Genomic DNA, 12,770 nt, shown 5'->3' on the forward strand with positions numbered 1-12,770 from the left:
CTCAAACACCTTCCCTTGTGGGTGCTGCCCGGATGCCTCGGCCTCTCTTACCCATGCATCGCAAAGGGCAGAGCCCAAAGCCTATCCACGAGGGCACAAGAGGGATGGTGGCAGCCCAGCAGGCAGGTGCTGTGGGGTGTATCAGTGCAGCCGAGGGAGGGCAGAACCACCTTCCTTCCTCCCTCCCTCCTTCCCACCCCACCCCACGCCCTGGTAGCGCTGCAGGGACTCATCTATTCCCGAGTTACTAATATGCAAATGGAGCTTTTGCATGGGCCAGGCGCCAGGCTGCTGGGTGTCAGGGCACCCGAGGGAGCCGGAGGTGGGGCGAGGCGTGGCGAGGAGCCGCATGCTCACCTGGCCCTGCATGGCAACAGGCAATGGAGCTCTAGGTGCCTTGGGGAGCGGACCCACGGCCGGTTTGAGAGGCAGCGGGTGGCAGAGGAGGGAGGGCAAACTGGCAGCCCCTGGCAACCTGGGGCTGACGGCAGGAGGCTGGGCGCACCGCGGGTTTCCCTCCGCCGGCAGGATGGTGAACCTGGAGTCCGTGCACGCAGGTAAAGAGCACCTGAGGAAGGATCGGGCTCGGAGCTGGCCGTGCAGCTCCGATCGTGGGCTTGGGCAGGAAATGGGGCTGCTGTGATTCCTGGGGCCTTTCCTCCCGTCCTTTCCCTCTTTCCTCCCGCTGGAGTGCCGGGTTAAGTGCCCACGTTCCTACCTGGGGATGGATGGATGCTGCCCTGATCCTACTTAAGGGGCTGCCAAGCCGTGCCCACAATGAGGGTGCATCGCTCACTCTGCCAGCCCTAACGTGGGTCAGGGAGCACAGCGCAGAAGTCTCTTGCGTACCTGGAAAGTGAGCATTTAGTGCCTAGCTTGTGGGATAAAGCCGGGAGGAGTGAGAGGGGATGGATTCACAAAGGGATGCGGCAAGGGTGGAAGGGTGTGTGTGTGAATGAGGGAGATAGGACATGGGTTGGAAGGGGAAAAGTTAATTACAAAGAGGGAAAAGGAGGGAGAAATGAATGAGGAGGGAGCTGTCGGAGACTGGGCTGAGTGAGGAATGAATGAACAGGGATACTCAGGAGGACAGAGACTCCTTCTAGGGGGTCTGATCCAGGGATACAGCTTAAGTAGGCTCACAACTCCTGTGAGCAGACCTCCCTTACACAATCAGCTGGGGAACCAGGGCGATCACTGCCAAATCCCTTGGAGATGCGCTGAGCTCTGGCTCACACCAGCAGAGTGAGTTTAACTTCTGTCCCCAGCTCGAGCCCCGGTGCTGGAGGGGAAGGACTGCATCCCTGGGCATACCAGAGCTGAGGATGATGCTGGAGCAGAAGCAGGGCAGTGGAAGGAATGAAGGCCAGATACTGACAGCCCATTCTGTGGCAGGGACAGGCAGTGGTGTGTTGGGAGCCACATACCTTGGTACTGAACTTATGTGGAGTGCTTTGTGCAGCACAAAACACTGCGTGTTGTCCCCAGGTTTGGAGGGGATAGTGTGGATACATCCATCAGTCTCATTCTCTTTGCATACCTATTGCCATGCTGCAGTGAAACTTAGGCATTTGGTGGTCCTGCTGTGAAGGGGAGACCCAGGGCTCCATGCTCAGTACTTGCAGCCCCTCCACAGGCTGTGCCTGAAGGTGGGCTCATGGGCAGGCCTGCAGGGCAAGGGAGATGCTGCAGAAATGCCATTGCTTAACAACGTGTCAGCCTGCAGAGACGGCCAAAGCCTCTGCTCCATGGGTGCATTACAACCTGCCCCTGGCTCTGGGGTACCAGGACCCCCTTCCGAGGCGATCAGCACCCCACTGTGCAGGCATGGGGAAGGCAGTGGCCGTGAGCAGAGGCTGCAGGAGGCATGAGGCTCGTGGTCTTGGCTTGGTGTGTGAGCCCGACTAGTCTGAGCACCTGCGCTGGGTGTGCTTGTGTGTGGTGTCTGTCGGGGACGCATCCCCCGCAGGCTCCTATCCACCCATCTGCTCGGCTTGTGGGCGACTCTTTCTTCATGAGAAGATCTCCGGATCGATACTGTGCCCGCTGTCAAAGCCAGTGGCATCAGTCCCAGGGTGGATCTGGCCGGGAGCTGTGCAGAGCTGGGTGCGTGCTGCTCTTCCATTCCCCCACATCATCCCACCCTGCTGCCTGCCAGACGGGCATCAGTTTTAAGCAGTCTTTTTGCATGGGGGGGTCTTTTTGTCAGGCTGGGTCCTAATTCCTGTGCCAGACCCCAGCGCTGATGGGAGGGTGTTTCTGCACCCTTGTGCAAAGGCAGCTCCTTTGTTCAGTCCCGGGGTCTCTGAACAGCAAGCCCTTCAGTGGGCTGCTTGCAGAGGTGTGCTCTGCTTCCTCCCTGCCTGTGAAGACACAACGTGCAAGGTGAAGGTGGGCTCCTTGGGCTCTGCATGGCCTGCTTCCTGCTCAGAAGGTTTCCTTGCCGCAGCATTACCACCACCTCCTCCCCAGGCATTGGGATACTTCACCTCCAGAGGGGCTTGGCCATTTAAAGCACAGAACATTCAAATCAGCTTCAGGTCTGCAGCCAAGCTGAGTTCCCACCACCACCACCTTTCCTTTTCCCTTTTAAAGTCATCAGGCTGGTTTACCCTAGTGCCCGTGTCTGAACAACCACTAGGAATAAGGGCTTGGGAAAGCTTTATTTGCTGACACCATTTGTTTCAGCAAAAATAGAGATGCAGATCCATCCCCAGAGAAGTGTCTGCACTGGTCTGGGTGAACAAACCAGACTACCCCTACTCCAGCTATGTTTGCTAGCTGAGGTATAGCAGCACAGTTTTAATATGGCCCAGGCCGCAGTGGCGGCTCCTAATAGGTCTGTGGTTAGGACTTAGGCAGGCCTAAGTTGCTTTATTTTTCCCAGAGATTCTTTTTTCCTAAGCCTGCTTATTCCCTGCTTATTGCCAGCCTGGCAAAGCTGCATGGAAGGAGCCTGCATTCAGCTGGGCTCAAAGGTTCACAGCCTGTCTTGTCTTGAGACAAGATGGACGGGACAGTCAGATCCACGTGCATCACTCTGTCCTTGTATATAGTGGAGGACTATATATGTTGGGTGTATATATAATATATATGCTGGGTGTCAATAAATAAGGTGTTGCCTGTATATTGGCTACACTTATATTGGAAAGTGATTCCTCCATATGCTTGCTTCTTGTTCTTAAGGATCCCTTGGAAGGTGATTCCTTCACTGCTGTCTATAGGCATACAAAATGTGGCCAGCCCCACACCACTCAGATCAGGCTCTGATCAAAAGGGCTTTCTTTTGCTGCCTGTTGTTATTTGTCTTCCCCATGGGATTTAAACTGTAATAACTCGAGTACCTTTATGGTAGGAATTTGTGTGAAAATAAACTGCTTCTGTTCTACGTATGGGAGAATCAGAGCGTATCTTGGTTCAGTTCTTTCTCACTAAAGCAAGCACTGAACTTCTGCCTGGCTTAACATTTCTCTTCCTCTATTTTATGAGAATCAGGCTTTCTCTTTTAAGATACTCCTTGGCACCAAGTATAACTTTGTGCTTTGTAGATTGCCTAAGTTAGGGTCCCTTGGCAGTAGGACAAGACAAGAAGATGTTTATAGCTGATGATAATTACTCTTCCTGCAGTAGAAATGCTTAGAAGCCCCACTAAATTTTCATGTCTTAATTGCAGAGGGGTTATTTGAAGGGGGGGAGGAGGAGGGAAATCCCACAAGTCGCTTTTCTCCCCTTTTCCACCTTGTTCCTTAACACAGGAAAAGAAGCTTCTGAAGTATGGGAATGTTTCTGCACTTGGTCCCTGACATGAAATCTTTTCCTTTATTCATTTGCTGAATAAAAAGTTTCAAACTTCAACCAAAGCAAAACTTCTCCATTTTGGTCAAAAAGGAGCTATTTGCACACTGGGGAGTCTGATTAGGGGAAAGGAAAACCCAACCAAACAAAACCAACCTGCTTCTTTTAGTGTAATAGAAACCCATAGGATTCTTCCCACCCTTTTTGCTGCTAGGAAATCATACAGCCAGATATAGGAAAGAGGAAAAGGTTTGCATGATGCCTTTAAGAAGGCTTCCACCTGCCTTTTCTACCCCAGAAAACCACAGCAAACACTGGTCCTGCTTCCACAGTGTTGTTATTACCCAATGCAAATGGGGTAAATTCTGTGGCAGGGACTGGCTGCAGGAAGCACATGCAAATCAGTTAGTTCTTCAGAACAAAATGTTCTCTTTTGGGGGGTTTATTCCCCAAATAGCCAGGAAAGAGTTAAAATTCCCATGGGAAGGGTAGAATAGGTGAGGGGGGTGTCCATTGAATTTGAATAGATATTCTTTCTTCTCCCACTGGTGTGTACTTTGACTCTAAAAGAGGGGATGAGCAAGCCAGTGTGAAGCTGACTATTCCCACCTTTTCTTTCAGCTGTCCCCGAAGGAGAAAGTGGCCCTGGGTGTGGTGGAGGCCATCACTTCAAGGGTAAATGACATATCTATTGGCACTGATAAGGATGGGATGGGGGGAAGTATGTAGGAGCTTGATTGAAAAGCACTCTTCTTGCTCCTGGGCTGGGGACAGTGCTTTGGAGCAAGGCAGCTTCTTGGTGCTTTGGGAGGGCTGGGAGCACAGGTGGGAGAAAGCAGGGTAAATACTGTGCAAATAGGGATCAAATGTATTGAGGGAAACGAGCTGAGTTTGCAAAGGAGGAGAGGAGAAGAGAGACTTCACTACCCTCCCTAGAGCATCTCTCTGAGACCGGTCCTCCATGCATGTGCTTCATACAGCACCAAGCACTGGCCTGGCTGAGCCGTCTTGAGGGACAAGGAAAAGATGTAGGAGAAGGGAATGCTGAGAGGAATTTGCTGCCTCCACAGGTGTGAGGGCACATTAAGCTGAGAGCCACACCAGCTGGCTTGGGAAGTCTATATAAAGCTCAGGTGAGAGGTCTGGGGGGCTGAGAGTGTTCCTGGTGTTCTGGTAGTTCCTCATCCCTTGCTCAGGAGAATAAGGTGGAAGAAGAAGAGGAGAAGGAGAAATGTGAGAAGTGAGAAGACAGCAGCAAATTGGGGAGGGGGGAGAGGAACGAGAGGGATGCTAAGAGCAACAGGAGGGAAAGTGCATCCTCGGAGCTGATGAATATTCTAGTGACTGTATGTTGAGGAATCAGAAATTTGAAAGTCTGATGGTTTATTATAATTACACATTCATTTGTGCTGTTTAGTGGAAGCCACATGTGCCTGTTGCCTGGGACTGTGACCTGTTATTAAAATCAGTTGTGCCTCCTTTTCCAGAGATCAAGATGAGCGGTGATGCAGCAGATTCCACAGATACTCGGCATGAACCTGACCAGGTGGAGCCAGGTAAGGAGGGTCTGGGATGTGGGGGGCAAGCAAGGAGGGAGGGGAAAGCAATGAGATGGGGGGCATGGGTGCTGGAAGTTTCTGTCTGTGCTTTGCTTGACTCCTGTTGCTGGTGCATTGAGCTCTTCCAAGCAGCCTGGGAGTTGATCAAGAATGTGCTCTAGGCTAGGATTGCATTTGTATCTTGATCAGCATGCGAGATCCTTCTGTAGCAGCACTGAATCAGTTTGTGCCTCCCTGATTTTAGCATGGAAAGATGCTCATGTCTTGGCAAAGGAATAGTGCTATTGAAATAGTCTTGGTCCACTCTGTTTAGCACAAACACCTCTTCATTTTACACAGGGTTCATGTCAGACATGCTCCTGTAGACAAAACTCCCTGAGGACTAAGCCTGTTTTGGCCACATGTATGTAGAAAAATGGGAGGGATTTGGGGAATATTCAACTCCAGCCAGGTAGTTCCAGCAAAAATTGATTGCTCCTCACCCTGAAGCATGATTGGGTTTCTCATCTCCATTGCTCCCACCTGATGGCTGCTCAGACTCCCTGCTCCAAGGCTGGAAGCCCCAGTTTGCCTTGCATATGTAAAGCTGAGGAACAGGGTGATCCTTTGAAGATGACAGTGCTGGTGTTAGCAGTGATTTCTGCCAGGTTACCAGCCAACTTCTGCATTGCCACAAGGTGTGATACACACCAGGAAAATCAGTTCTGTCTGTTCTGGCATCACTTCTGACTGCCTCTACCTGTAATCTGGGAAATTACAGGAATAAAGGCTCATGGTCAGATTACTTTTTAGGCAAATAAGCATCAATAAGAAGTATTTTTAGCACCCACTTGGTGTAAGAAATTAAGATTATTAGAAACCTTGTGCTTTATTATAGACTTGGAAATAAGAACCTTTAGCACCAAAGCTGGTGGAGACAATGTGGAAGAATCATTATTCTTTGAGTAATGAAGAGCCCTAAATTTGGGGCGGGGGGGGGGGGGGGGGGGCAGCAGATTAAGGCTCTGCGTGGAATGAATTTACTGTTTCTCTTCTGTCGTTTGAGATTACTTATAAATAAAGAGACCTTGATAAAGGCAGGGAACTCCAGGCATGTTGTAATGAGGCTAAACCTGCCCCTTTAGTTACACCTTATCCACTGAGGACTAGAAACCCTCTGTGCTCTTAGCTATTAAGCTGTTATTTGACATACTCTAAGGCAGACATAGGACCTGGTTCTATTCACAGCCATGAGCTCTGATTGACCCTGGTCAGGTCAGCTTTTGTTCAGGGCTTTCAATGACCCCAAACCGTCTTTTGAAGGAGACTGTGTCTGAGCCACTTAACAATAAATATGTCCCCAGCATCCCAAGCTCTTTAAAACCAATCCTGAAGTTGGGAAGCACGATCCTGAAGTGTTTCGTGCAGAATTAATGGATAGCAAAGCTGAGTCAAGATTAGGGAAAGCTTTATTGAGAGGCGGTTTTGGGGGTTGACATCGATATAAATGCACTGGGAGATTCTGGCTGCTGATGTTGCAGTCAATAGTGTTAAATAGGTGAGAAGCTGGCACCCTGGTTGATTGGATAACGTGGTTTTCAGTTTAAGCTTCCCAGACAGCCATTAGTGTTAGCTCTAACACCTCTTTCGAGTGGTAATCGAGAAAAGAAAGCAGAGAAGTGAAGCCAATTTGTTTTAAAATAACAAAAACGTTTGCAGCAGCATTCGCTCTGCTCCAGGAGCCTTCACATCAAGCAGGGAAATCAGAGCAAGTCAATCGCCTTCATTTGCACAAGAGCAACACTTCCCTGCGGACTGATACAAGGAACCTGCTTAAATTACTTTGCCCCTGCCACAATGCAGGCCCCTTGAGTGGTTGATCTGGATCTCCGGAGATCACCACAAGAGCTTTAGCTATGATGAGAGGCAGTTAGGAGCTGCAGCAAACAGCACAAACCCTCCTGTCCCACCACAGCTGTAGAACGGGATGCCCAGGGCAGGATCACAGGCTCTTGCTCAGCTGTATATGTGCTGTAACCCAGCACATCAGCCCCACTGGCCCCCGGAGGGTCGGCCTCGCTGCTTTACCTGAAGCCTCTGCGCATCTTCGTCAGGCTTTGGTTCTTATTCTTCTCTTCCCGACCATTCTGTTTATAAACAACAGAGCTCTTTGTACTGAGCTTCCCTGGAAGTTTTTATTTGCCCTTATACACGTCGTTAGAGGAATATTTACTGCAACACCTCCTAGTGCAGTGCTTTGTTTACCAGCTTCATGTGGGAAAAGCTCTTTTCCAATGACTCATTAATTGAAGACCCGTTTCCTGATGAACTGGACCAATCCACACGGCTTCCCCGGGACTCTTGTTACCCCCAAAGGAGAGGGCAGTTACCAACCTAACAATAACAGCGCTTATAAAGAATGGAAATCCTTCGAGGTGCATATTTACAAGGGCCTTTCATCACTAAAAGATGTAGACTGGCTCCAAGAAGAATTAAGAAAGTACTGAAGGGAGCTGGGTGCCAAAATGCTTTTGTAAACCAAGCCCTTGATCTAAACCTGATGCCTGAAGATCTGATGGGAAGTGTCAGGAGTCAAAAGCATAATCTCATCCTTTCATATCTCCGCCAGTTCTAGGCTTGGGGAGGGGGGGAAGGGGGAAAGGGTAATTTGGGGCATTGTTTTACTTTGAAAGTGTTTAAAATACTAGCGGGAGGGGGTTATTTTTCAGAGAAAATTGGCAAAATGTTTCATCTTTCATAGGGGGTTAGGGAAGTTAAACTTTTTGTTACTTTCCGTCCACACCAGTTGTTTTATTTAATAAGATGCTCTCCGAACCCCATCTTGATCTCACCCTTCCATGTCTACTGGTTATAGTGACATTTTGCCATTTCACAGAAAACTGAGTGAAATCAATACATATAAACCTAAGGAATATCACATACCCTAAACAGTCCTGTAAATCTCAACCCTTCTTTGGCTTTAACTCTGCCTTTTTTATTAAGGCACATGTGTGAGAGGAAAAGGGGAATAGGCATGAGCCCCTCTTGTGAGGGATGTACATTCAACTGATTTCCCCTAAGGCCCGGGAGCTGTGTAGGTCAGCCCCCATTGGAGCACTGGGTCATCTCTGTTGTTCGAAGGTCCTTTTCACCTTGTGCTGTGTGATGCCAACACAGTTGAATGCTGTCTGTGGCTGGGCTCGAAGGCAGTTCCGCTGACTCCATGGGGGGTAATGACAAGCGTGAGTTTTATGCTTGGCTCGAAGCTCTTTTCATCTCTTTAAACTGATGAAAGCCCTGCCAGCAAGTTCTGGGTTGGTTTTTTGTATGGGAACTGTGGGGGCTTGGCACTGCAGAGTGTCGCCCCTGGTCTTCCAGCCGAGAGGCAGAGATCTCCCCCTTCTTGTGGTTTATCTAAGCGCTCTCTATCTGATGCAACAAAATGCTGAGGTGGGACTTGCCTCTGTCTGTCTGTTTGTTTGTGTCAGACACTTGTTCCCCGTTTATCTGCTCCATCAAAACAGGTTACACCAAGCAAAGCTACTTCCCTTTGATTTCATCTGTTGAGGCTATGGGGGGGAAGCCAAAAGGGCGATAGGGAAGCTCTTCAAACACAACCATCGGTAACTGAATAGCTGCAGGCGCTCTGAACATCTTCTCTCCCCACCCTGTAACACGGGGAACTGGCCAGCCTGCCAGGAGCCCAGGGCGGGGTGCGATGGGCACCCCAGCACTTGGGGTGTGTATGTGTGGGTGCAATATAGGGCAGCCCCACAGCGCTATTTCTGCCTTGGGAGCAGTCAGTGTCACTCCTTGTGTTGGTGGGGCTTGGCTGACCCCATGGCTTTGCCCAGCTCTGGAATCTCAAAGAGCAGCAGCCAGGTAGAGGTTTGGGGTTTACTGGGGAAGGCACATGGAGCCAGAAGGATAGGCTCTGGTGGCCATGGTAGCAGGGTTATATAGCCCTCACACATCTGGTAACCTACCTGAGTGCATTGAGAAGCAATGAAGCAGATGTCTTCTTTCTGACAGTAAGAAAGACCCTTTCCTTTAGATACTAAGAAAATGAAAAGGGTAAAGGGCTATGCATCCACTCCTATGGTATTGCAGGGTGTCCCTTTTGGGCACTATGCATGTCATTCTTCTCACCCTGCATCCTCAACTTCAACTACCTTGTGCCTATGGAGGGATGTCAGCATCACATACTTTATTCTTCTGCTGCTCCCTTGGCAGTGGAGGAGAGAACCCAAAGGCAGCTCTTAAACTGGACACCAGAGCTTCCCTCCAAACAAAGCATCCTCCTGGTGCCCTTTTTGCCTGGGTGTAAGCTCTGTGATGCAGGTGCTGCTCTCCCTAGGGATGGGTGTACAGCTCTGGGCAGAGTGGAGCCCTGTTCTGCACTGGGAAGGCTGTTCATTGCATTCCAATTGCAGGCGCTGGGGTAGGGTCTCTCTAAAGGCAACGGCTCATGCTGGGACAGGGTATGGTGGCTCTGATGTCCGAGTCAACTTCCAGCTCGGGCAAAAGGAAACGTGCACAAGCAAGGGATGTCAGACTGGGCAATGCAATGGCTTGTGTGAGATGAGCTGGTGGGTGCTCAGGTTGTGCTGCTTGGTGTCGCAGGCAAGCTTAAGGGCTACACAGCCTGAGCTTTCCTATTGCCTTTTGTTACCTCTTCATATGCGGTTCACATCACCAGCCCTAAGCCTTTTGAGGAAACTTGGCCTTCCCTGGCCCCACACTGAGCCTAGTCCTTGGCTACGCCTTTGCTCTCCAAGGCAAGCTCTCCCTGGTGAAACTTCCCTCAGATCCTCCAGGATTTCTCTTGTCTCTTCCCCCTGCAGCCATGCACAGCCCCAGGACAAGCCCTGGATAAATGAAAGCAGCAGCAGTTGGGCTGGAAACAGCTGGTTGCTATGGCAATTGGGCCTGCTTAGGATTTGCATAAGGCTGATGATTTTCATAGCACAGCCACATTTAAGGCGAGCAGGAGAAATTTCCATATTCCCAGCTCCGAGTCAGTTGGGGCGTGGGGGAGGCCAGGAGGGGTATTTGAAATTCAAATGAAGGTGATTAGGGTTTGAGGTTGGGTTATTTTATATTTTATATATTTTATTTCTTTTTTTCCCCCTTAAACATCCCATTATGGAAGAGGATAAAAAAGGATGGGGAGGGGAAAAGGGAACAAAAGGCTGGTTTGACTTGAATTAGAGGGGCAAAGGAAGAGCTGGTCTGATCTGCCTCTTGCCTCTGGTCTAAGAGAAGAGACTTGCCCTCTCCCAGCACCTGCAGGTGAAGTGTTTTCCGTGGGAACAACTGCTGCCCTCGGGTTTCCCTCTGGAAACTGCCCCAGTCTCCCACAGTTGCTGTGCTCCTTTCTCCCCCTGCTCCCCACGAAGGGGATGTTGCACTTGGAGCTGCAGTGGGACTAGAGGATGGGATTTCTTTGAGGCACTGCTGACAAAGGAAAGGTGTTTTTATAACCCAGGGGTTTCCACCCAGATGAAACCCTTGTCTTCAGTGAAAGCTTCCCCTGGAGTCTGTAGCTGTCTGAGTCAGCACAGATTCACTTTCCTTGCTAACCAGCCTTAACTTTCCCATGGCGAAGCTCTTGATGCCCTGGTTTGGTCTGGTTTTGTCTTTAGAGAAAATGGTTAAGATGAAAGATGCAGCTCTATCTGCCTGCCTCAAACTGCCCATCCTGTTCACACTTCCCCCTGCTCCCTTTAAACAGCACTTAAGGTGAGCCTTGGGAGCAGCATTCCAGTAGGATCCAGGGAACTGACTGGTGTCTGCCTCCACTGGAGGGAACTGGGGGCAGCCACTAATATGGAGAGAAGGTGATTAAAGTGAGCACCTTTCCCTGCTAGTTCTGGAGGCAAGCTGGTCTGACTGCTGGGAAGAGTAGCATGAGGGCTATGACTTGGTATTTGCTTGAGTCTCCAAAGTGAATTGAAATTCTAAGTGTATTTGATGCTGAATATCTTTTTTGCTTAATGGAATACATTCTTCTCAGGGCAGGTGAGCGTTTTGCTCAATCTCCAGTGTGTGGGTCAAGTGTTTTTTATAGTGGCAATAACTGTTGCCACTCTTTACCCACTCATGGGTAATCTTTCATCTTCCCATGTTGTTTGAGGCGAGAGATTTGATTCTTGTCTCAGTTTAACAGCTGAATTTCTCAGCTCCTAGAAAACGTACACTGAAAGGCACTCTGCATCTGGCCTGCTTTGCCAGTCATGATGGTGTTGTGCTTTACAGCTGGAGTGCTAAAATCTTCAGGATAGGTGAGATTCATCTTAATTTTAGATATTCAATACTTTGAGGCTGAAGCCTGACCTGCTCACCCCAGGCTCCTTGTACAGTCAATGATGCAAAGAGGGATCTGCAGAAGGTGATTCATCTCCCTGCCGTCTATCTTAGGGGCAAGATGAATTGCCCTCTGGAAGCGCCTGCTTCCTCTCCATGGCTGTAAAGGGAGCCTAGAGCAATTGGCTCAGAATTAGACACCTAAAAGTTAGACATCTAAGCCCAGGCAGCTGAATCCCCTGCCTGGTGTCTGCCTGGCACTGTTCCTCCATCCCCCTTCAGCTGTTCCCAATTTCCCTCCCAAATGCATGCGGCAGAAAACTGATTCCCTGTGGGAATTCCCCAACACCTGTTCGAGATTGAAATCACCTTTTAATTCCCTGTCCCTCTGTGCAGCTGAGATCAAACCGGGGCGTGAATTAAGTGTGGGGTTGGGTGGGAAGGGGTATAAGGTTAGCCTCTGGTTTCAGCCCTGGTTTTGTCACGGGGTGAAAAGCCACGGGCGGTTGTCACTCCCTATAGGTGACACCTGCATGTTGCTGCATGTGTTTGCCTGGCAAAGATGAAGGTACATTGCAATCTTGATTTTACTTTTCTCCCATTCCGGTGCTTTTATCCTCAAGCCCTGGACTGGCTCAGCGGCTTCCAGTGGGAATCGTGTCGGGTCTGATAGAGCACTTTGGTTTTCAGAGCAAGCACCGCATTCCAGGCGGGGGGAATGGCAGCGGGTGGGGGGGAGCTGTCCGGAACTGTTCTGCTGCTCCCATCCCCAGAGAAACCTCCCCAGGCAAACTCGCACCAGATCTGATGCCAGTGCTATGCAAAACAGCTGCCAGGTGAACCAAGGAGAGCAGCAGAGTCCTCGTCTGCCGAGCTGAGCTTATCACTGCCTCTTTCCCCTGTCCAGAACACATGTAAAGAGGGCAATGAGGGCTGGTTTGATGGGGAAGCTCCTGGGAACCACAGTGCAAGGGGCTCAGAGTGATCCTTCTCCATTTAAATGCCAGGGCTTTCCCTGTCTGATGGAAGTGAAGGGAGGGAGGACTGCATCTAGCACGTATTTTGGATCCCTTCTGGCTGGCTGGTGTAGCAAGAGGCAAGGTGCTGGCTGGTGTGAAGCTCCATTAACAT

At 50.0% G+C, this 12,770-nt stretch overlaps 1 protein-coding gene across 3 annotated transcripts in view; it reads left to right on the forward strand.

Annotated features, from left to right (window-relative positions):
• Positions 1–271: 271 nt before the first annotated feature.
• Positions 272–12,770, forward strand: part of POU2F3 (POU class 2 homeobox 3) — a 40,932-nt gene continuing 28,433 nt past the window's right edge. The window contains exons 1-3 of one of the 3 annotated variants that reach the window (XM_013127357.3): positions 272–557; positions 4,417–4,470; positions 5,283–5,351. In XM_013127357.3, the coding sequence (XP_012982811.1) occupies positions 272–557; positions 4,417–4,470; positions 5,283–5,351 (409 nt within the window). The remainder of the gene's footprint in view (positions 558–4,416; positions 4,471–5,282; positions 5,352–12,770) is intronic. The other 2 variants (XM_031043319.2, XM_005142637.3) reach the window with 2 other exon arrangements.

Source organism: Melopsittacus undulatus, chromosome 15 (genome assembly GCF_012275295.1).
Source record: "Melopsittacus undulatus isolate bMelUnd1 chromosome 15, bMelUnd1.mat.Z, whole genome shotgun sequence".
NCBI lineage: Eukaryota > Metazoa > Chordata > Aves > Psittaciformes > Psittaculidae > Melopsittacus > Melopsittacus undulatus.